This window comes from Antennarius striatus, chromosome 19, assembly GCF_040054535.1.
Source record: "Antennarius striatus isolate MH-2024 chromosome 19, ASM4005453v1, whole genome shotgun sequence".
In the NCBI taxonomy this organism is placed as follows: Eukaryota; Metazoa; Chordata; class Actinopteri; order Lophiiformes; family Antennariidae; genus Antennarius; species Antennarius striatus.
Window position 1 is genome coordinate 12,734,775 of NC_090794.1, and position 24,810 is coordinate 12,759,584.

General features: G+C 42.3%; 2 protein-coding genes across 2 annotated transcripts; both read left to right on the top strand.

Annotated features, from left to right (window-relative positions):
• The first annotated feature begins 190 nt into the window (after positions 1–190).
• pinx1 (PIN2 (TERF1) interacting telomerase inhibitor 1) lies at positions 191–18,708 on the top strand. Its single transcript, XM_068341912.1, has 7 exons — positions 191–224; positions 774–883; positions 1,452–1,544; positions 1,870–1,951; positions 2,689–2,778; positions 6,082–6,164; positions 17,329–18,708. Exons 1-7 carry the CDS (start codon positions 206–208, stop codon positions 17,983–17,985), a joined length of 1,134 nt encoding a protein of 377 aa, XP_068198013.1. The 5' UTR covers positions 191–205; the 3' UTR covers positions 17,986–18,708.
• Positions 18,709–20,814: 2,106 nt separating this feature from the next.
• On the top strand, positions 20,815–24,587 carry sox7 (SRY-box transcription factor 7). The gene is made up of 2 exons (XM_068342227.1): positions 20,815–21,271; positions 22,363–24,587. The coding sequence occupies exons 1-2, from the start codon at positions 21,040–21,042 to the stop codon at positions 23,325–23,327; spliced, it is 1,197 nt and encodes a 398-aa protein (XP_068198328.1). The 5' UTR covers positions 20,815–21,039; the 3' UTR covers positions 23,328–24,587.
• Positions 24,588–24,810: the final 223 nt, after the last annotated feature.

Genomic DNA, 24,810 nt, shown 5'->3' on the forward strand with positions numbered 1-24,810 from the left:
TTACTCGTTAAAAACGATAATGGCAGTTATCAGAATAATAAAATAAAAGGAATCATTTCATCTACACAGGGAGTACAGGAAAAATATGTAAACGATTAATATTATACATTATATGTTTACGAAAAAAAACGAAAGTGGCCACATTGTGGTCAGGCATAACATTGGACACCTGTTTGACTTGCCAAAGCTGTTTAAGGACCTCAGGATGTCCATGCTTGCGGAGCGTACGTAAATTAATTGTAGAGTTTTTAGTTAATATTTACCGTTAAAATGTATTTTACCGTACTTATTTGTATGACCTGTGTTTACAAGAAGTATTCCTACTATTTGTGAAGGGATTTCATTCCGTCACGACTGATTACTTTTTACTTATTGAACCGTCCACATAGCTAGCATTAGCATTAGTAGTCTTACACGTGTCTTACATGGGAGAAACTTGTCACTGGTTTGTTTCAGATAACTTCTTTGTGTGATTTGTGCTTATTTACGACTACTAACAATACATTTGCTCTACGCAAATGTCATTCGAATGACATGTTTTCTCAAAATGTTATTGGAATGAAAAATATTGTCCCTGCGCTTATTACTCGAAAGACTGACAGCTTCTTGAGAATTTCAATTTACAAGAAATACGTTTTATTTTTGAAGGAGCAGTTATAGTGCATATTATACTAATGTCTGATCCTGTAATGATTTGTGTCTCTTGTCAGCGTCTTGTACATCACTCTGTATTGGGTTGCTGTTATGTAACGATGTTGCTGTCCTCCGTTCAGCCCGCAGAAAACAGAAGTGGTCCGTTGACCCGAGGAACAGCGCCTGGAGTAACGATGACTCCAAATTCGGCCAGAAGATGCTGGAGCGAATGGGCTGGTCTAAGGGCAAGGTGAGAGTTGACTATTTAACTCGGTTGTTTTTTTCTTTTCTACATTATAAAGCATCTAAACTATGGAATATGAAATGGGGACTGATGCCCTTAGCAAGTGTCAACATAGAAAAATGTTTTGAATGTGATTGCAGACACGTTGACTGGTTCTTTTACTCTGGGCATCTAAACCATCTTTTAGGTTTTGTGACTGAGGCCAGATCATCTGATGCAATAAGGATTCAGGCTGATTGAATGTACATGATTATGAATTCAGATGGGCTTTGGTTTACTTAGTTTAGCTTTTTTAAAAATGTATGCATTGGTACCATCAGTGTGTACCAAGTTATCATCACTACATTGGTATAACAATGAGTGATGTTCTTAGATGCAGTAAGAAGGATTCACTATTTGATGAGACACGCATGCTAATTAAAGAGGCATTCCATGGGGAGACCACATGAAGATGATCAAGATAATACCAATAGTTGCAAGGCTGGCATCAGAATGAACTTTGTCTATTTTATTAAATTTTTATTGACATTTTTATTGAACAACAATGTCAAAGAAATGTCTTCCTTCATTTTAGGGCCTGGGCAGAAGTGAGCAAGGCTCCACCGACCACATTAAAGTAAAAGTTAAGAATGACAGCTATGGTCTTGGAACTACTGCTAGCTATGAGGTAAGCACATTCAGTGCTTGACTTAAGTGATTTTATACTGCAGTTCAGTAGGGAAAAAGGGCAATGCATTAAATCGATAACACAATCTGTATTCAGGCAAATCAAACAATTGTCAACTAAAACAATTTAACCAGTAACGGTAAGACTTCTTGCTTGACTGTTCATTACAGTGCATTGGTTTTTTTATATAGAGGTGTCTAATAAACTAGCAACAGATTGTGCAAATACAGATTTATCTCTTTTCATAATTTAACAATCATCTCAGTAACCTTATAAAGATTCACTACAGTCAAATAGATGTTCATTGGCTCATCTGTGTTCACAGGACAACTGGATCGCCCACCAAGACGATTTCAACGAGCTTCTCGCTCAGCTGAACAGCCACCATGGTCAAAATGCCAGCACTGGTATGTTGAAGCGTGCTTTGTTGTACTGCCTGTGTTGTACTGCCTGTTGACCGTGGGTCTGAGAGGACTGCAATTTCATCTGTGCTGTATGTTGTGCATATATGGTACATTTGACAATAAAGCTTTGGTGTGTGTGTGTGTGTGTGTGTGTGTGTGTGTGATGGCAACCAGCTTCAAGTGGTGTTTTATTCAAGATACCAATCATCATTGTGACAGTAAAGGACACTGATTCCAGGGTGATTTATAAAAAGTCATTACAATTTTCTTTCAACACAGCCCTTTTTATTTGGTTTCATTAGTTTTTAAGCGGAGGACAGTTATAGTCTCTTAATATTTGTCAGATATTGTTTACAGGCACTTCGGTAATTATTAATATCTGTTGTAATCACTACCTGGACTTGAGTTATTTGGTGTGTTCTTTGTTAAAACACCGGGTTTGGATTGAATTTAAACACTTAAACACTTAAACATTTAAACACAAGAAATTACGGAGCATCTTTTTCTGGTTGCCAGTTCCACATCTGGACAGAAGAGGGCGCCATACTGTAACATGTAGGACAGAAAACTTTTGTATGCAATTTATCATTCAATGGACATCTTCATTATCGCTAGTCTGCCAAGCAAAGATCACTGAATACTGTTCCATCTGAGATGGTAAAGATGTGCAGTCACAGTAAATACCTTGAATGTCCTAAAGTTCATTCATAAATTTTAATGGTTCAATTTATTATCTCCAGAGCCTCCATCAGATGAACAGAAAGGATTCAGCTTGGAGGAGAAATCCAAGATGTCGAGAAAACGGGTCCATTACACAAAGTTCACTAAAGGTGGGTTTCACCATCAGGCAGCTGAAGGTTGTTCACACTCGGAACAGCAAAGGGATGTTCAGGAGGCTGCTAACTGGGGGTTCAGTCAGTCATTTTCAGCTGTCGTTACATTGAATATCTGTAGAGTCTTAACAATCTAATGCACTGTTCATCACAAAGTTCCTTCTGAAACCACATTAGGCTTTGACTGTATCAAGACAGCAGTACTGAGTCAGGTTTGTTTGTATGGTAGCAAAACCTCCAATGCATTTCTTTGTTGCTGATGCCCTGACAAAAGGGGGTGTGTAGGGTGACCCCCCCCCTTTCTTCCCTGTCGTCTGTCCACATCTTAATGTCTACCAGACAGAATTCAATGAAATTTCGAACTAAAAAGTCTCTCATATTTGGTTTTCTTCAATAAGCTTATTTTTCAGCTTTGCAGCACATCTGTACTGAGAATAATCTCATTTCTGATTCCTCACACTCACCTGTGGTAGAGGTGAGCAGAGATGGAGTTGTTCCAGCTGCAGAAGGCGTCTGTGTCCTTGAACACAAATCTAGTAGAGTTTGACATTTATTCATCGCCCCACACACAAACACGGGTTTCTCTCCGCTGGTTGAGCCCTGTGCTCTTGGCTCCGACCACAGATACTGATCGCTGCTCTGTCAGGCTGTGCTGGGTCAGTCGGCCCGGTCACTGCTAGGGGAGGTTATTAATAACTCTTCCTTCTACTTTCATTACTCCTTTACACATCAGGAAGTTGAGATTTGCTGGTCAAGGCCAGTACACTGATAGGCACAAGGAGGAATTTAGTATTCAGGACTAAAATGAATTAACGATTGGCCATATTTTACAGTTTTACTATAGTCCAGTGATTACAGGCACGATTTCTTAACGAGATTTTCTGGCTTTGCTATAATTTCCGAAGTTTTTCTGTCAGAAAGTGATGCAGGTGGATCACTGACCAACAAATGTTGGAGTCGTTCACCTTTCATCCATTTTTGTTACTACCGGTAAGTAAAATTGGTGAGGTCAGGATACTTCCAAAAACAACTATCTCAACTTTTGCCTCACCTGGAAGAGTCTTTTATATTTTACGTCATTCAATAGCAACTTCCTGTTTCCTGTTTGGTGCATCTGGCATGTCCATTTACTGTCCCCCCCCCCAAAAAAAACCAGCACCTCTCGGGCTGTGCGACCCATTAGATGACCCTGCCAGATAGCGAATGGCCTCTCATCATGTTTTTATGATCTTAAGATGACAGGAGGCAAAATATTTCCTGATTGATGAGATGCAACACACCAGGTTTAATTTAAGACATGAAGATCTGCTCCTATAGGGATTGAAGTTCTAACCCTTCTGAGGCGATCCCTTCCATCGTAACCATCAGCTGTTTCAATGTCTCTATCTCTCTGGCAACATGACACCGTTGTAAACTGTTCATTTTCAAAAAGGACGCAGTCGTTGTCATGCAACAGAAGGGATGGCGTCACTTCTGAACAACAAACCAGAGGGTTGAGACTGATGCAAGATTTGAGTAATCTTGACCGTCAAACTACAGGTTTTTACATGTTTACTTGTAAATATCGATGATCCTCTCTCACCTACAGGACGTCCTTTTTAAAATCAGATTCTCCCCGTTGACATCGACACAATTTGCCCATCTTGGCGTCTCGGTTGGCATGGGCAACCAGATTGTTCCCTGGCAAACGTTACTCGCCACACCTGTTTGCATGTTGGCTGTGGCTGCTGCAGCGCTGCCCCCGTTCTCCCTCCCTCCTTGAAACTGTTGACAAGTTAAGGCTTGGTAATAGTTTAAGCGTTGCTAAGCTTGTTACATGTGAGTTTCAAAAAAGCATGTACAGCTCTCATAGTTCTGGATGTGCTCAGGTCATCTGCCAGCGATTGAATGACCCGACTCTAAAGAAGCGAAAAAAATTGTGAGAGTTTAGAATTATATCATTTAGTAAGATGTACCAACTCAAGTGTTTTGGCCCCCAGTAACACCTGAGAAGCATCCGGTCGTCTCCGTCTCACTGCAGGCCTCCTCCTTACTCTCTCCTGCTTTTTATTTTAATTGATGTCCTGTTCAGGCTGGTTCCCTCTTTGCCTTCACGGAGGATTGATGGCCTTTGTTTGCGGGAAAAAGGCATCAAAATCAACGCTGCTTTGGTCGGGGGGGGGGGCCCACAGCGTAAACCAGTAACCCAGTTTTAATTGCTGCCCTCATCTATCACCTGTCATGGCAGCAGGAGGGGTTGATGCAGAACTTAACCACAGCTCCTCGACTGACGGTCGGTGTTGTCTCGTATCGCAACCTTTGGACTTCAAGTGGAACCTATTCGAACGTTTCGGAAGAGACGTCGTCGTCGTTTATTTTATTTTTATTTATGTACTTCTCGGTGGAGCGATTTGTTAGTCTGGTTCAACCACTTATCAGCGCCGGCAGTTGTTGCCGTTGCAGCTGTGTCCTTGGTAACCTGCGTGTATTCACTAACAGTTTCCACTGCACGTTAACAGCGGCCATGCTTCATCCTGCGTAATGGCACTCAGTCACCTTCTGAACGTTTGTAGGAAAAGTTGGGTTGTCCTTTTTTTTAAAAATCAGAACACTGTTATTTGCACTTTCACCTGCAAGCCCGAAAACTTTTGATAGTTATTTCCTCATTCAAACAGCAGAATTAGGCTTAGTTTTATTTTTGACCTGAGTTCATTAGATGACAAACACCACAGCCCCCCCCCCCATTCATTTATGTTAGTTTTCAACATACTTTCTTGGTTTTGCTTCTTAGACCTGCTTTTAACAGCGACTTTCAAAGCCAAGAGTTGGGGAGATAGTTTAAAAGCAATAAATAACCAAATGTTATCAGAGCCCGGCTGAAGGAAGAGGATGCAGCTGTACGAACAGAACCCGGGCCCGAGACAGACGAGTGTGTGCTCCAGGAGTCTTTGAGGCCCGGCTTGAAAATGGGAATCCGGAGGTGTGTCGTGACAGACCTTGTCGCGGGTTTATTTTTCTTTGCTGTTTTATCCCTGGAGTGAACTAAACTGACCTCCCCTTTTCTTTAGCCTGGAGATCCTCTCAAAACAGAAAAAGCAGTTGCTTCTGAGTTGTTTGCATTTTGAAATATGATATTTTATTGATATGTGACATGCCTGTTTTTGGAGAATATGCCCGCTCACCCCAGTTGCATGGTGAATTGATGCTGAGTTAGAATGACTGACAGCATTCTTATAAGTCAATGAATAATCCAAACTGAATGAACTGAAGTTGTTACATGTCAGTGGAGTAATTCCACAATGTTTTCTCCCCCCCATTAAGGAAAGGATCTGTCCTCCCGTACTGAAACAGACCTCAACTGTATCTTTGGGAAGAGGGCAAAAAGTGTCAAATACCAAGACCAGGTAAGAGATGCTTAGATTTATGTTTAAAATATCTCACTTATTTTCTAATTGGCTTTGTTCTAATACAGAATATGCACGAACAGAGCTCCAGCACATTATGGATAACGTGTACTTATTATAGATAACGATTCCTTTTGCTTTTGTTTAAATAATCAAAAGGAATGGAGAACAATTTCTAACAGTTGTATGGCTGAAATTGAGACGTGACACAAACTCAAACTTGAATTAATCTCATTTTTGTTGTTATAAACTGATTTGATCGAGTCAAGGGTTTTCTGGGATTTTCCACATCACTTATAGTCAGTAATGTGGAAAAACTTTGGCTCTTATTGTACCTATAATATGCTATAATGCATTTACATACAAGGATCTGCGGTCTAAGTAGTTTTTGAAACTGTGGCCACCTTTGGTTGCTCTGAGGTGACGTTCCTCTGGCCAGGTGGCTCCAGCTTATCTGCCTCTGTCCTGGTAATTAAGGATGACTGCTGGTACTGATGGCTCCATCAGCCGCTGTGGCATCATGTGATCCTCCTGCTTCCAGCTCCTGAGCGCCCCGTGGCCCTAGATTAGCCATGTCACAGTGTGCGGCTTTTGGCGGCAAGATCACCTAAATCCAGTTAAGGGATTTGCACTCTTCCCCTTACTCCGCTCTTTGCAGTTCCTCTCTTCTCTGCTTCTGCCCTGGAGCTGCGGCGCATCAGGAGCCACTGGGTATTATTACCAGCAGATCACAATTGGGGCAAGGTATGCAGCAACCTGAAATTATGACGCTTGCAAAAAAGTTTTCCACTTGCTCTTGGCACTAATGGTTGGTCACGTTGCCATTTGGTGTTGGACTCTCATGCTTTTAAACACAGTGGCTCACAGGTTCAGACACGTGGAAGATTTCAGGCCTACAAAGTTTAGCTTACTTAACAAAAGTGTAATCTCTTCCATTTTCTATTAATTTTTTTCTATTTTTATTTTATTTTTAGTCAATGCGGCTTCCTTACAATAAAAGGAGTTAATATTGTAGTTTTTATTTTTGTATTTTATCATTGTACAGGCATTAAACTTAAAACACCACTTTTCTTGTACAGAGTTGTTATGGATGTGTTCCTTCACACCCTTATGAATGCTAAAGATGAAATTCAAAGAGACCTTGAATAAAATAACTCCTAGTTGTCAATTTTAAAATGTTTGGGAAACAGGAGAACAAATCTGAACAATTCTTCAGATATAAAAATCCTGCAGAAACACCTTTTATTGAGCTCTTACAATGACAGACGATATTGAACAAGCAGACATTCCTTGGCATTATTTTATAGTGGACAGCTAAACTTCATTTAATAACCTGCTAGTTTCCTACGTTTGTGATTTTACTGATGTCATGCACATCCATAAGGACAATGAAATATGTTGCATTTGGGCTCAGAGACACAGAAAAGCTGGCTCCTTCTGTTTATCTCAAGCATTTAGCTTGAAGAAATTGGCATTTTGAAATCCATAAATTGCACAAGAGGAACCGTCTCTATTCCCCTGCAAGTACGGAGCCATAACATCACAATGGATGCTGCTCCCTCGCTGATTAACAATGGAAATGCAAAAAATACACACCATCATTTTCTCCCTAATCGTTTGGTTATGGGTTGTTATATTTCAGCCAGGAGGGACAGCATTGACCATATCGAAGACACCGAACACAATTACAATGGCCTCCCATGAGGCCTTGTTGAGGCGCAGCAACATCTGAGGTTGCTGGGAAGGGGTAAAGAGGGCTCTGGACCAATCAAGTTCTCTGCATTGTCGAGGATCTCCAGCGAGTGTGTCCGTGGCGCCGCTGGTGATCCTCATCACACCCTGATCTGTGATTACTGTGCGCTTACAGAACAGTGCGCCTTATCGTGCGGAATAATTCCGCATTTCAATTTATGAATACCTGGTTTAATGTCACACTGCGTGACTAGACGGGTACATATCAAACTTAGGAGTTTTGTTTTAATGGGGGAGTTGATTACAGGACTGTGCTCATGTAGTCACACGACGAGGTAGCTGCTTCCTGTTGAGGGGACTCATCCAAATCTGGACCGGCTTTTCCAGAACTGCCCTCTTTCCCTCTTATGAATCTTCCAGCACTTCACCCATTGCCTACTGCTGTCGCTCCTGCCTCCCTTCCACCAGTCTTCCACTGCTGGGGTTTTCCTTCCTCCTGCAGTGATGTGCTTCCTGTTCGCCTCTTATCGCTGCTCACAACACTCCCTGAAACACACACACACACGTCCCACATATGTCCCTTCAGAGGCATCACTGTAGGGATTCGCCTTGGAAATATCTTTTTGGACTTCGTGCAAATACCCTTATTGTGGAACAAAGCTTTCTTCAATGAATGGATTCCACTACAGCTGCTCTCCTGATTCACTCATTAAGTAAAAAATCTTCACAATATAATGAAATTAAATTTTTATGTTTATAATTATTTTTAACAGTTAATATAAATCCCATTTTCATGATGGAAAAGTTACAAAAACCAATAATTTTTTTATTTTTTTTGAGTGTTATCTGTAGAAGTAAAAACCACTGGTGAGAAAATGATCTGACTTTTTTTTTTTTTTTCAGTCTTTTGTAAAAAAAGTTTATTTTCGTGCATTTTCTGAGTTCATGTCAGCAGGTAACCCAGCATCTGTGAACGTGGTTCTGAGACGTTGGGTCTGTCCTTTAGGTCCTGAGGTGACGTCAGTGTTTTCTTTCTGTTCTTGACCGATTGCAAGATGCTTCACTCACACATGCAAACTTTGTTGCATCATAAGCTGCCACAACTTCTCCATCTTCCTCTGATTCTCCATCCTCTGTTCTGTAACTGGATCAGTCATCGTTACGCTAAATTCCATAATTACAAGCTCCTCTCATTGAAGCACGTAATTGACGTCTATAGATGTCGGTGGGAACTATTGAGTTAACACTTCATGCACTTCAATGACCAAAGATATATTTCGGGTTCAACACCCAGCCATAGTAACACCATAAATCATTTCCATTGCTTTCCTGGTTTGGGATTGGTGACAGGAGGAATTTCAACCTTGAAAATCACTCATTGTCTGTTTATTGAGACGCACCCAATTTTTTTCCGTCGCCTTTATTAAGTTTGTTTGTACAGCTTAATGACATTCAACAGTCCTGCACAGTCGTAAAGTCTAATTATAATCATTCACATGAAGGTTTCTTAATTTGGTCATAAGACAAGTTATTCCTGTTTTAAGAAGTGGTGGTTATGGCGATCTTTTTGTTAACACTATTTGTTTCCAGTTTTGACACCTCTGGTAGAATCACCTCAGTAATTAACATGATTGTAGCTGTAGTGATGTTAAATAGAATTACTGTCTTGTACTCGGGATGGCCTATAAATTAATAAAGAGTCAACAACCCAAACCATTATTTCCAAACAGATGACCACCTTTTCACCCCTGACCTCTTCACACCTCGCCGTGTCGCCACCTGAAAATGTTTGCTTAAAGTCATTATTTACGTTGTGACGAGTTCGGGTTATCAGGCAGTGGTGGAGCACCTGTCCATCTACGGGCCTCTGTTATCCATCACCCATCCCACGCTTGCGATCCCCCCTCCATCTCCTGCCTCCTCTTGTGCCCCCCAGCACAATTACTCACCGCATGACAAACGACAGGCTCTCTCTGCCGAGATATCAAAAAGCCCCGGCCACTTCTAAATGAAGGCACTTTGGCAGCCCTGTGCTCCCTGTGCTTATCGGCGGGCGAGCAGTGCCCCTGGCCGTCCTGTGTCCCCTTCTTCTTACCCCTCCTTCTCCACCGCCGTACCCTCCTCAGGGGGTTTAGTTAGGGGAGCCACATGGAAGGGGCTAGCCTGGCTTGATTTATCTCCATTGCCCCTCTTCCCGGCCACGAAGGCAGGCCGAAAGAGCCGACAAGGCTCCAACGGGCCTCAGCTCGAAAGCCCAGCATTAGCTGAAATAAACCACTCTGCCGCCTAGTGAAAAATGTCCCCTGATTGGCTAATTAATCAGTCAAAGGGGAGCGACGAGGCTTGTGACTTGAGGGACCCAAGTGGGCGACCGCAGCGGGCCTGCTGATAAATAGTCTCCCCGCCGATTCATACATCAACAAAAGTTAGTCATTTTTTAAAACCAGCAGCTCACATGAAGGGTGGAAACGAGCCGTAGTTGTTTTACTCCAGCATTTCCTTCTATCGCTCTTAAAGAAATGTTTTTCAACTCCTAATGTCTTATTTTACAGTCATATCTTATGACTGTAAATATGAAAATAAAGTTATGCATCAATTTTATAAAAAATGCTTGGCGTGTTTTCTTACGTAATTCAGGCTGTTAATCGATCTTTAAAAAAAAAAGTAACATTCTTGGCTATAATGAACACGTTTAACCGTTTAATAACAGCCTTACTATGAGAAACATCTTTTTTTTTCTTCATATCAACTCATTCATTAGTGTTGTCCTCCTTAAAAATGCCTGTAAAAGAAAAATTGCTGACTGTAATTTGGTACGAGGCTTGTTTTGACGTCTGAACCCTCCAGTCAGACGGTTGGTATGGTGCACCCTGCTCTTGGGTCGGGGTGACCCCTGTGGCCTCTCCCACTCCCACTCCTGCTCGGGCACAAAGGGCTGAGGATCACGCCTCATCGGGCGGCACCTGTTGCTACTCTTTGCTGCCCACGCATCGTCCACATGAAAGATCACACGTCAGGAGGGGGAGGGGGGGCACTCCCCCCGGTACCACCATCCTAAGCAATATGGAACATGGTCGGCGCGGATTGGGGGGGGGCTTGAGTGTTTGGCAGATGCGTCGGCAAGGCGCCAGGGGAACCGATGGGCGGAGTCAGCAACGAAACTTTGCTGACGGCGCAGAAGCAAAATGTCTTATTGGTCTAGAAGAAATGTCTGCAAAACCAGTATTGGGGTGGGGGGGGGGCGAATTTTTACTTTGAACACGTGTAACAATCTCTGATAAGTGACCTTTTTGATATAAATAAGGTCATTAACAACTAGTTTCTCTCCTTTTGGCTTCCTTCGCTTTTATTTCAAATCTTTTTTGCTTACATCGTGTTGAAATCCGTCAACAGGATGTGAACAAACCCCCACACTCAACCAGAACCCAGCAGTTGTTCTGATTGGTTGATTAGTTACCTGCCTGGAGCTGTCTGACTTTATCCCACATTAACAAGCCAGAAAGTCAATTTTTTTTGGATATGAGTGGCTAGAAAAAAGAACTGTCAATCAAAAGAACGGTTTTACTTCAGAATGACAGGCTGCACATTAAAATCTGATCAAACTTTAAAGACGGAACAGTTCCAGTCCAAAAACCTGCAGCGTAGCTGAACTGCTCACACAGACTGGTTCGTAGGTGTGAGCGTTGTTGTTTGTGTTCCGTGTGGCCTTGCGATGGAGCTGGCATCTCATTGGGGGTGTCCCCCGAATCGGAGTCTTTTTTTGTGGTGTTGTTGGACGTGTCGCCGCGCTCCTGCAGGGGTGGGGTGGGGTGGGGGGGGACTGACTGAAGCTGACGAGCTCCAATTCATTCTCTGATAACATCTAATTGCCAAAAGCAAAATGCTCTCCCCCACTTAAGCACATTTGTTGACAGGCCCTTTTTTGCTTCTGCCGCCAAAAATATCAAGACCCGCCAAGTAATCCCCCCCCCCCCCCTGTAAAGACACACACGCACCATACAATTACCACCTACCTCTCTGGCAGTCGTGAGGACCGTTCCCTCCTGGCTGTGCCAGCTCAGTGACACTTACAGATTAGCGCAGAAAATGAGGGTGTCTGTCTCTTAGCTCCAGGCCTTAACTAGAATACATGGAGCTGGGGAGGGGGGGGGGGGTAATTACCGTCTGCTGAAGCTAACCGCCCAAAGACTTCCAGCCCTCCTGGCTGTTTACAGACCGACTACCGTTTAATCACTGACTCTTTAATCTAATAAATCACAACTGGGGGAAATAATCCCTGAATCTGGATGCCCCCCGATGCTCTTATGGGGGGCTATTGTCGGCATGCGTTTGCAATGTAGAACAAGCACACGCACTAGTCAGACCTGCATGCATAATGCTGTCTTCGTTTGTTACTTATGATAAACGTTCTCGCACCCGACACAAAGCACAATTTTTCAAACCCCCCCCCCCTTTTTTTTTGTGTGTGTTTTTGTTTTAACTGCACTCGCATAAAACACGCCTTTTAGCAAAAAAATATTCCATGTGTGGCATTTAATGTACTTATTTTACATCGTTTTCTGGATTCTTTCCTTTGTTGGGTTTAAATCTTTTTGTATTAGCATCACCGTAGACTCCGAGGCGTTACTTGAAAATTATTGATGGTCAAACCAAAGGCTGTGCTTATTTACTACGGGATAAGGCTCAAACATGTTTTAGTGTCCGCCCACGTCCGGCGCATGAAGGATGGTCCGCTGGACTTGTGTGTTCATCAGGGAGAGACAGCTGGCTAATCAGGGTCTGATCCATAGACCTCAAGTATCGCCAAATTTATTATTGTGGCAGGACAATGAGGACACCTTCGTGCAATTAGAGACTCGACCAATATCTGCTGGAAATTATTGAAAAGAAAAAAAAAAGCAGTAATGCAAACGGGCAGGTTTATTATTATTAGATTACATTTTTTTTCAGAAACAGTATCTCCATCCGGATCTTTATCAAACGCTGGTTAACTTTAGCCAGATTGTGACTTCATACCTTTTTAAACAACCGATAAAGCTGTAACTCTTAATATTCACCTGGATTTCAACTCGGAATAAATCTAAAACATGCAGACCTCCCAAATATCAATCTTTGTCAGTTCATTCTTGTTTGGTTGAGGTTTTTTTTATTTATTACTGATGTACAGTAAAGCCACAGAGTTTCATGAACTTGCTGTTATCTGTAAACTTCATCAACTCTCTTGAATGGTTTATAGTGAACAAGAAAGCTGACTTATTGCTGTTTGTAATGGCACCATTAGTTCATTTTGTAATGTTCTTTTAACTTAAATGATTAACCAAAAAAAGCAAAGTGTAAACGCTTCAATTGGGTTATGCCTGAGTTCACTCCCATTCTGTTATCAGTCACGTGTCATTAGTGAAAACCACGCTGCCAAAATACCGATGCTTGGCATATTTTACCCGCTGGATAGTAGCTCTTAGAAACAACTCCTCATACTCCTCATTAAGGCCTCACAAAAACCACGTGGTTATTTCTTTTAATCTCATCTGGGGGTTTTTGTTTGTCCTATATTTGATGAGTTTTTGCACATCTTTCCAAACAAACTCGTAAACAAAATCGCTGAAGTGATTGGTTTTGATTTAAATCAGATGTGTTGAGGGAAATGTCTTTGTTGGGGTCAGAATATTTACAGTAATGAATGTCATTGTCCAGAATGTATTTAATACAATGTAAGTGTATATAACTATAATGTAGAAATGACACGATTTTAACAGCATTGGTCTCACCTGAAGAAATCCACGATGGTTTCAAGCACCAACATTTTGTACAACGTGGACCAAATCCTGGATTGTCTTGCTGATTTTTCTTTTAAGTGGCTCTTAACTTTACACTCTGAAGCCGATGAATTGGGAGGAATGAATTTGCATCATTATTGGATCAAATAAGAAACTAAAAAGGCCGTGAAGCTGGCTGACAAACTTAAAACATCCACAAAGTGGTTATGTTTTTAACTTCTGTTTGGAAAGAAAACGGACATTAAGTGGACTTGGGTTTGATCCATCAAGGTGTAAATACAGTCGGTGAACCTATTGAATTTGTTTCGGTAAATTTCTCTGCTGAACTTGTTTGGTCAGAAAGTTTCCAGGTGCTCCAGTGAACCTTCCGTCCCTCTGCTGAGCCGGTTGATTTTTTCGGTGAATGTGTTGGCCTCGGTGTCGCAGCACCTTGGCGCGTGTCTCCTGCATTAGCAGAAAGAGATAGAACTGGAGTGTCTTGAAGGAGGGCCTGTTGAATGTCTTCCCACCCTCTCTCTTTCTGTGGGACCCTCTGCGGGCCCTCCCTGTGTTCCCTGCCCAGCCCCAGCCCCCGCCAGGGGAGAGAGCAGGAGCAGGAAGGGCCCGATAGCGAGCCAGTCCGCTCCTCTGCCGAAGGAGCCTTATCTCAGAACTGCACACGGCGCGCTGAGCGCATCCTTTTCCTGGGGTTCTGGGTCCTGGAGGAGGAGGAGGAGGGGGGGTGGGGGTGGAGAAGAAGACATGGCTGGATCGAGGTGTGTTCTCAGCCCGTCCACTCCTCACGCCTGTCGTGCTGCTTTTTAAGTCATTGGCGTTTCGTTCCGCAAGTGACGGAATCTTGATTTTTTTTAAAAATACACCGTAATAGTATTGTTTTATCTTTTAGATGTTGGTTTAATAGCTGATGTCTTGAAAGTGTAGGAATGGAACTTGACAAGTTTTGTTAACTGTTAAAATGAATGGAAAGAGTCACTTATGTTAGTTCATTGCTTAGCCTGTAGTAAAGAAATTATATTCGATGGCTCAGAAAAGAGAACATTTTTCAAAATCGTGATGAAAAAAATGTCATTGGTCTTTTAAAAAAAATTCTCTTAGTTTGTTTTTATGTATTACAGTATTTTCCGCACTATAAGACGCACCTAAAAGCCTTTAATTTTCTCAAATGACAGTGTGCCTTATAATCCAGTGCGCCTTACATATGAAAAAAGGCTTTAAAATAGGCCATTCATTGAAGGTGTGCCTTATAATCAGATGTGCCTTATAATCTAATGTGTCTTATATGATTTTTAAAAAAAATATGCCATCAATGAAGGTGCGATTTATAATCCAGTGCGCTTTATAGTGCGGAAAATACTGTAATTCTGGATTATTAACCATTCAGAGTGAAAATGAAACATGATAAAATACCGAGGCTGCGATGATTGCATTTAGAGATTTTAAAGTCATGAGCAGGATATATTCTGTCACCTGGCAATGGTATACACACACGCACACACACACACACACACACACACACTCATGGTGTCGCTAATAACAGGCTAGAGAAGAGAACACAACTGGAAGTGGAGAAACACGATCTGGAGCGTTACTGCTGAGTCGTTTCTTAGTAACACATCTCCCTCAACACAAATCTCCAGGGCGTCCAGCCGCGCTGACTGGATGTGTAGGTGTATATCTAGAGGGCGTCTGTCCGTCTGTCCAGCACAGCAACTCTCCCCTTCAGATCAGGGTCTAATGGAGATCCCCAGGCAGTGAGACAGAACCACACACCAAGTAGCAGCCAGTTCCCCTGACGATGGAAATGTTTCTCAGTCACACTCCTTTTTTTTTTTTTTTTTTACCTCGCTCATTCAGCCTCTCCTCCTCTTGAGAGTAATTTCACAGGCAGTTCTAAAGTGGCCCCCAGCCATCTTCCCAAATCCCACTTACATGTTGTTTGGCGCTGTCAGCTCTAAGCCCTGTCTCCGCTCTCCCAAGCAGAGAGGATGCCATTGTCTCGTAACAGGGAGTATAGATTTTTCTCTGGAAAGTTGGAAAGTTTTTTTCTAATGACACCTCACCTGAAAGGGCCACATACCCCCCCCCCCCTTGTTAGAAGTTAAGGGGTTCTTTCTAGTCGACGTCTGAGGGGGTGTAAAACCTCTTGGACCGTTTGAACCACCTCTCTTGTACTTAAGTTCTACGTCCTGTTCTGAATCAGTCGGTTAGATTTACAGCAATTCAAGTAACGTATTACATTTTTACCTGCATAATGTATAGTGTAAAGTGAAAGGGCAATCATTTTTACCATTTGAATCAATATATTGCTTTGCGAAACAATAGTTGTGTCCCCTATAGAATTATATTGACTATGAAGAGCCGCCTTTTACTTGGTTTAGAGTAATAGCTTGCACAAATTCACGTCCCAGGTGGCTTGTTCAAATCCTATTTAGTGTATGGATGTAAAGGTAAAGAGTGTCCTTAAAACTCCAGAGGAAGCACTTTAAACGTAATCAGTCTGCAGTTTGGATCCACACCTACTGTTCCACATCTGTCCGTTTTAATTATTGTCGAGGGTCAAAGAGCCCAACCTGACTGTAGGAGCTGAAAGGGTTAACCGTCAGGTGACATAGCACACCGGTGTTTTCAATTCATCTCCAGTTTGTACGGTTTGAAAAATGCCGTCCACCTCACCGTCTGTGAGGTAACACACGCAGCGGCGGTATTGTTTAGTGCGATTCTCAGGAGGAGCCTCACTATTCTTCTAGACAAATCATTATGCATTGAGTAGACCATTAGGAAAATGAAGACAAATGGGTCACAAGGGTGAGGTGACGAATTGTCCATGCTGTAGAGTCGAACTGTAGATGTAGACGTGTTGCGCCTCACAGTTGTAAAGTTGGTCCTAATAGATAAAGCCCAACGGTTGGAGGATGAGTCGACCGACCCGCGTCACAGATTGGACGGTTGGACCAAGAGAAATAATTTAATGTGTCGCTCTTCTGGAAATAGTGGAAATCCGTTTTCTTTTTCTTCCTATTCCTAAAATAATTCCTTGTCAACACTGTGAATCTGTGTGTCCATGTCTCAGTGTCTTGTCTCAAAATCAAACCAATCTTATTAAGTCTTTGGCAGAGTTTCCAAAAGACAACTGATTGTGTTAATGTTTAAAAAAAAAAGAACGTGCTTCCAGTTGGCATACGAACACAATTTTCCTTTATTGTGATTAACCGTTTATTAAATTGATTTAAAAAACTATTGATTCTCTTTCGCTGTCAAGAAGTTGGTTACTACACAGTAGTAGTACCTGACAGCTCTAGTAGTCCCAGTACTTGTTTCAGTAGAACAAACAAACTTTATAAATATGTCTTAAGTCATATTTCCCAGGAGAATGCTTTACGGTGAGGAGGATCAGCTGTTTGGAGGGAAGGCGGTGAAGAAATTGACCGTCCAAAGCAGGATTTGTGTTTCCATAGTGTTGTTAGAAGAAGAAAAATGTCCGCTGCTTATTTTAAGGTGATCCTTTAGCACCTATTGTTACATCAGCATCCTTTAAGGCCTCTGTTCACTCAGCAGTATTTGCCTCGTGTCATTACTGAGTCACTTAAGCACCTTGGTCCAGCATTCAGCTGTCAATACACATGGATGTGTTTGTGTGGAGCCTCTAAGTCCAGCCTTCATTCCTAACTCGTCCTGTTTGTGTTTTCTTTGTGTAGGAGAGCAACAGCTGTGACTCTCGGAGCAGTGACGCAGAGGAGACTCCTACTCCTTCTGAGCTAGATACAGAGTCCATCACTAAGACGGTGACAAGTGCACTCACTATGCAGGAGTACTTTGCCCAGCGGATGTCTCAGTTGAAGAAGGCGCAGAGCTCAGCACCCGCAGCGGAGGCAGAGACCGACGAGAAGCCACCTCCGTCTGAGGAGCCCGGTCCCAACGACGGCAACGACGACTCCCAAGAGCTGAAGAAGAAGAAGAAGAAAAAAAAGAGTAAAAAGGCAGCAGAGGAGTCTGAAGACAACACTAGCACTCCTGATGTAATAGAAGACGATGTGGACCAACTGCAGGAGCATCTGGGGAAAAAGAAAAAGAAGAGGAAAATGTTAGAAAATGAAGGAGCTACAACTGAGAACTGCTCCACCTCTGGTGAGGATCTGCCTCCATCCAAGAAGCAAAAGAAGCTCAAAAAACACCAAGAAACTGAACAACTAAACACACATGGGCCAACGGATCAAGCAGTAGATTCAGAGATTGTTCACAAGAAGAATAAACACAGGCAGGAAGTGGACTATGTGGTAAAAGAAGACGAGGCAGAAGTGTTACAGAAGAAATGTAAAAAGAAAAAGAAAAAGAAACATCAGGAACAGGATTGAACTGATGGAACTGACTTCTGGTCCACTAGTCCTTTAGGCTTCAGAGGGACTTGATTCTCATGTCTTGTGATCACAGGAAACACAATGCCTTTATTATCAATTCAAATGTCTAGTTTCACACAGAGAATAAAAAGTTTAGATTACTTAAAACCTTTGGTAGATTCAACAGAGACACTAGGATCTGTTTTTTACCTGCTGAGAGTTGAGAGAAGAGCAGATTTCCTGAAACTATTCCTTCAGCCTGCTAGATTGTCATTTTTCTGTATCCACAATGTCTGAAAGTATTAATATCGACAATTATTATTACATGAATTAACTGATTTTTTAAAAATTAGCCTCCTCCCAAGTCAGACGACGATTGTGTGACTTTTAGCATGTGTGTCTCTTATGGAATTATGAAGGTCCAAATTAGGAATTTACAAAAAAAAAACCTGAAATGCAAATATCCAATGTCAAAATGAAATTGTATTTAACCTCCAGCATTGCTAATGAAGCTGTATTCACAGTGGATTCTGTACTCCTTACACTTAGTTGGACCGATTTTTGCCCATTTCTGATTAAAATTGATGTGTCCCTTTGAAACTTGACAATGTTCATTAAAGACAACGTGTTTGTCTAGTTTTTGTTGTCGAAACAACTGAACTGAGATCGTTTTGTCACCGTATAACTTTAAAAACCTCAACAGATGAACTTTGTTGCCAGAAACAAGAGGGAAATAAACTTGAGTGAATCAGATATTTTAATGTCTGATTGGTATTTGTTTGTTCTTTCACACCTAGAATGATGGCGTCTGTTTGTCCCTTCTAAAGTTGAAAATATTTTCAGGTCACGTTTTTTCACTTTCAATGGTAATTCCCTAAGTTAAGGAATACTTTCTGACTCACCAGACGAGAGCTTAACAAACCAGTCTAGTCCAATGGGTGGTGTGGGAGTGAAAGAAGGAGGCTGGCGCTGTCCTGTCTACGTCAAAAAAGAAAAACATGTCACACTTGGCTTTTGTAAAAGTTAGAAAACTTGGAAGTGTTCACTTTTCTTACACACTTAGTGGAAGGTGGCCAACTGCTGAGCATTCCACCTCAGCTCCACCTAAATTACAGGTTAAGGAAGTTTCTCTGTGTATCTTAAACAGTTACTTTATTGCAAATTAAAAAAACAATGATGCTGTTAATTCTAGATGTTCTCTATAACAGGAATGTCACTTCAGTTTTTGTCTTAAAAGTTAAATGTCTTTGAATATGCTATTGCCAGTCTGCCTATTTTTATTTTTGAAAATCATTGGGATGTATAAGAACACAACAGAGTAAAATTAGGAAAATGTGAACGGTTTAACTGGATTAAGCCTAATCTCATCATGATTCAGGAACTGGTTCAAGTGAAGCTGTTACTCCTGGAGCCTCCAGACCAGAAGCCACGTCTTCAATCCTGGATGTTCTGAAGCAACAGCAGGCGGATGCAGTCCCCCCTCCACCCACCCACACACATTTTAACGCATTGAGCCATCCATCATGTCTGAGACCCCCGACTCAAGGCTTTCACACGCTGAACTCCAAAAGGAGTGTTGGAACCTGCTGTTAGATTTGCGCGCTGCCAGTCAGCTGCGCCATCGCTCACTGCGGCGCGTCATCCACCGGCGCACACTGGCGCGCCACTTCTCATCAAAGTCACATGATCACACATGTCACCTGTCAGGTGTTGCGTCTTTTACCTGAGGTTAGTGTGAATGTTCAGCGTGGGAGGCAATGGTGACAATTTAGGATCCGCGTTGACGGCAGAACTCAGGAGGAAATGAAGTGGAGAATTCATTGAATTTGAGTCCAAACCACAAACTTCAGTTATGTGGCGACTCCCTACTCTAAAAATATCCGAAAGCAAGATACTACCTGACCTTAGATGTGTGTATGTGTGTGTGTGTGTGTGTGTGTGTGTGTGTGTGTGTGTGGCCCTAAGTGTGAGAGTGTGAGCCACTTCATGGCTGCAGCCCAAGAGTATCCTGTCAACAGGAACTCCTGGATTTGACCGCGCCGGTCTCTGGCCACTGAAGGAAACTGATTTGTTTGTAGTGCGTGATGAGTGGGTCCATTTCTCCACTCACCCACAGGTGTGATTAGAGTTTTAAAAAAAAAAAAAAGAAAAGAAGATCCTTATCCAAATATGATGGCATGGAATTATTGTTTTTTTTTTTTCATCAGAAATGATGCGTAAAAATATATCAGTAAGACTGCTTTCTGTAAAATAAAGAAGCGGAAGTAATGTGTTTCCATGTGCCTGTCATCACAGAGCATTTCCACCCTGAAACTATTATCTGTGTCATGTCGTTGAGGAACACTGCAGAACAGGTTAGATAAGTTTTCCACGTGAGGTTTTCCCTGAAGAAAAAAAAAAACTTTAGAAAAAAAAAAAATCGTGTTCTGACTTTGAGTTACTTTGACAAATTAGAGATGATTTTTTTTATTTTTTTTTTGGGGGGGGGGGTTGTTTCTTTATTTAATTTATTAAATCCTTGATTCCACTTGAATTCAATATGATAACAAGATATTAGAATCTTTAGATGTCCAGGACGCAGTCATAAGCATGGAGACTGATTTCAGACCAGTGACTGTATCTTAGTGTTTTATGGTTATTGGTGTTTCTGTTGTGGGACCACTTAAAGTTAGTAGTGAAGAAATCCTCCTCTCTCTCCTTCTCCCTCTCTTTCTCTCTCTCTCTCTCTTCCCTTCCACGGGGCTCAACTTGCAATCAAGGAGGAGCCGTCGCTCCTCCGGGGTTTCTCCTGGAACCTGCTCCTCAAATATAAAGCGCTCCCCTCATCCACCAGGAAAGACTGAATCACACACTTTACCAGAGGAGCCGCTGAAACATCCTTCAAACCTGCTGTCCACAGAGTGAGGAGAGGCTGCTGTCAGTAAACTCTAGTGATCTTGTCAGTGAGAGTAACCGCTGGATTTTAAAAACAGTCTCTTTGGTGGGTTTTAACAGTTTAGAGAACACTTTGACTCAGAAGGCAACTTTTTGAATCCAGGCGCGTCTCATATTTGGAGAGGAGAGAGTGCGCACATGGCCGCCCTCATCAGCGCGTACTCGTCGTGGCCAGAGTCCTTCGAGTGTCCTCCAGGAGATGGGGACGTGTCTGACGGGCACGGAGCTCACAGGACCCCCGCGGACAAGGCGCCGGAGCCGCGGATCCGACGGCCCATGAACGCGTTCATGGTGTGGGCCAAAGATGAGCGCAAGCGGCTGGCGGTCCAAAACCCAGACCTGCACAATGCCGAGCTCAGCAAAATGTTAGGTGAGATGAAGAAAAGTATTATTATTTAATTACTATTATTATTATTATTATTATTATTATTATTATTATTATTATTATTATTATTATTATTATTATTATTATTATTATTATCATTATTATTATTGTTATTGAAATTATTATTATTATTGTCGCATCCGCACATTTGCAGTGCCTCGTGTTTTTTTAAGAGTTTATAAGTTGTTGAAGACTCCAGGAAATCTTTATAAAACTTCAAGACTAATTTAATAAAAAGCAAAAAAAACAAATAAACCCAAAACAAATTAAAACAAAAAACAAAAAAACCCCGAAATATCGTGCTTATTCCAAATCACACACTCACGCACAATGTTTTCCTGAACTCCCATGACTTCAGAAGTTAACGTTGCCTCATCGTGTGATTCGTCAGGACTTTATGAACGAAGGAAATGAGAGAAAAGTTTGTTCATCAATGGATTTGGATTAGTGTTGAATATTAAAATCTGGTTCTGTAACTAACTCTTTGTTGAACAGGATTACTTTAACAGGGATTTAAAAAGTCTCTCTTGAATTTATCCCTCTATTATCTCAGCAATGCTTTTATAATAAAGTCAAAACCCTTTTATTAATAGACGTACTTGTAAATGAAACTTGTGATTCTGGTTTGAAATTTTTGCTAACCTTGAAATATTTTCTTTCATTTAATTTTTTTTAATCAAGAATCTTAATACAATACTGTGAAAGTTTCAATATTGGACGGCTGGGGGTTTTTTTTCCCCTTCAATCCTTTGTTTGACACAAAGCTGAGAAAAAAATCTCTACTATTATCTTTAAATATATATTTGAAAAATTGCTGTTTATAGTCCTTTTAAATCACTTTTATTTAATTTCAGAAAACAATGTAATTCCACATTTTTTCATGTGCAACTTAAAACTGCTTGGGAACATGGATATTTATATTTTATAAGCTTTGGAAATATTTTAGTGTGAGAGTAAAAAAAAAATGAAACGAAGAAGAGAACCGCAAACTATCATCATTTTTTGAAAAAATTCCAGTTTTTTTAAAAAAAACAAATGTATTTTAAAAAAAAATCTCATGCCTCTTTTGCTTCCAGGCAAGTCGTGGAAGGCTTTGACCCCCCCACAGAAGAGGCCGTATGTGGAGGAAGCGGAGCGGCTGCGGGTGCAGCACATGCAGGACTACCCTAACTACAAGTATCGGCCTCGCCGGAAGAAACAGCTGAAACGCATCTGTAAGCGAGTGGACCCGGGCTTCCTCCTGAGCGGTCTGCCCCCCGATCAGAACGCCCTGCCCGACCAACGTGCCCTCTGCCACCCCCTCGACAAAGATGAGGGCAGCCCAGTAAGCAGCAGGTTTTCCCGGGCCAGCCCCGCCCTGCCGAGCGTCAGAAGCTTCAGAGATCCAGCGGGCTCCAACAGCAGCTTTGACACCTACCCCTATGGCCTGCCCACCCCCCCTGAGATGTCCCCCTTAGATGCCGTGGACCACGAGCATGTACCCCCATCTTATTATTCGCAATCTGGTAGTTCTTCCGTCTCTTGCTCTTCCTCAGCCTCCTGTCCCGACGACCCCCACCAGAACCAGACACACATGGGCAGCCCCCCGCCTTACCACGCTGACTATCAGACCCAAATCCACTGTGGTCACATCCCCCACATGTCCCAAGCCAGCGGTGGCGGACTGATCCCCGGCCCTCCACTATCTTACTACAGTACCTCAACATTCCCCCAGATTCACCACGGGCTCCATCAGGGTCACCTGGGTCAGCTGTCCCCCCCACCAGAGACACAGGGTCACCTGGAGACTCTAGACCAGCTGAGCCAGGCTGAGCTTCTGGGTGAGGTGGACCGCAACGAGTTTGACCAGTACCTGAACTCCACTGGGACCATGTTCCATCCGGATCAGGGCAGCAGCCTGACTGTCACAGGACACATCCAGGTGGCGTCCGCCGCCCCCGCAGCAGCCACCGCCTGTCCCAGCAGCACCACAGAAACCAGCCTCATTTCCGTGCTGGCGGACGCAACGGCGGCCTACTACAACAACTACGGCATCTCGTAAGCCTTCGCCACGGCATCCACTAAACATGTGACTGATCAGAGACACTACAAGGTTTAAAAAGAGTGAAAAAAATTTGGACAATGTTGCACTCGGGTGCTAGGAAGGGAAAATTTTCTGTGCTCTCGTCTATAATTTCAAATCTCACCTTAGTGTCCATGAGTTACTTCCTGCTACCACCATCTAAAACCGAACTGATTACTGAGCAATATGATTGTCTGGAGCCGGGGACAGAACAAAGAGCAGTTTGGAGGAATATGAAGAAGGGAAATGGACAACTCAGGGATGCAGACACAAAATACTATAGTATGCCACCTCCAGTTGTCATGAAATTTCTAAAACAGGAAAAAAAAAAAATTGTAAAAGACTTGTCGTCCACTTGTAAATGTCGCCCGTCACCGTTGCCTCTGCAGCATGTACAGATGCTCCTCCAAAGCTTATTTAAGTCCTTCAGTGTGTTGCATAAAATCTAATTGTAATGCTATTATTAATGCTTTCCATTTGAATGTCTGTATTATATGTTTCCACTCTCATTAGTTTGGGAGTCTTACCTCACTAGTTGTAGTTGAATGAGGTTTCAGTTGGACTTTTTTTTTTATTTTTTACGCAATTTAAACAAAACGGTGTATAACAAAGAAAAAAGGCGTTAATACTTCTTCTCAAGTACTTAATAATATATATAATCATAATATCTACGATGAAAATAATAATGGTAACTATAACTGTATGCTGATTTAGGTTTGTGAAAGACAATAATTTAAAATAAAGTTAAATTTTTATATAAATGCAGTTGCTGGTTGGAAAATGTGCCCACAGAGTTCATCCCACAATAAAATACTATTTATTATTTTTGTTTTCACACGGAAACAGGAAACGTCACACACACACATCACACACACACACACACACACACACACACACACACACACACACACACACACACACACACACACACACACACACTGAATTCAGCTTCACACATGTTGCACAAATTGCGAAAATGTTATGTGATACCCGTCCAGCTTTGAATTTGGTTTCAGACAACCTTCTATTTCGGGCTCCGTCTCGTTGCTGTTGTTGTGTGGCCCATTCTGACACCCACTCCCCCCCCCCGTTTGGTTTTTCCACCCTCCATCAAATCATCCTCCTCCATCCGTCGCCTCTCGCTTTCATCCCGGTTCAGAGGATTAGTGTAAAACAGGCACAGCGGACTCCGCCCGCCTCCATCTCCACCGTCCTTTGTTTTTCTGGAGTCTTATTCTTGGTGCCATTCTTAGGCACTCCGGACCCCCTTCCACCCCAGCCCCCCCCCCCTCACCCCACATTCTATCTTGCTGATGCAGACCTTTCGTAATCTGTGCAAAATAAATAAAAAAATAAATCCCGAGGCCTCGCTGACTGCCTTACACCCTCCTCATTTTTCTCCCTCCTCTCCTTTCTCTCCACCCCCCACCCCCCCCTCTCTCACCGGCTCTGTTCTCTTGAA

Coding starts and splice junctions, on each gene's coding strand:
- pinx1 (XM_068341912.1), top strand. Junction 1,952..2,688: donor TGGTCAAAATGCCAGCACTG/GTATGTTGAAGC, acceptor TATTATCTCCAG/AGCCTCCATCAGATGAACAG. Junction 6,165..17,328: donor GTGTCAAATACCAAGACCAG/GTAAGAGATGCT, acceptor TTCTTTGTGTAG/GAGAGCAACAGCTGTGACTC.
- sox7 (XM_068342227.1), top strand. CDS start 21,040: ATGGCCGCCCTCATCAGCGCGTACTCGTCGTGGCCAGAGTCCTTCGAG. Junction 21,272..22,362: donor CGAGCTCAGCAAAATGTTAG/GTGAGATGAAGA, acceptor TTTTGCTTCCAG/GCAAGTCGTGGAAGGCTTTG.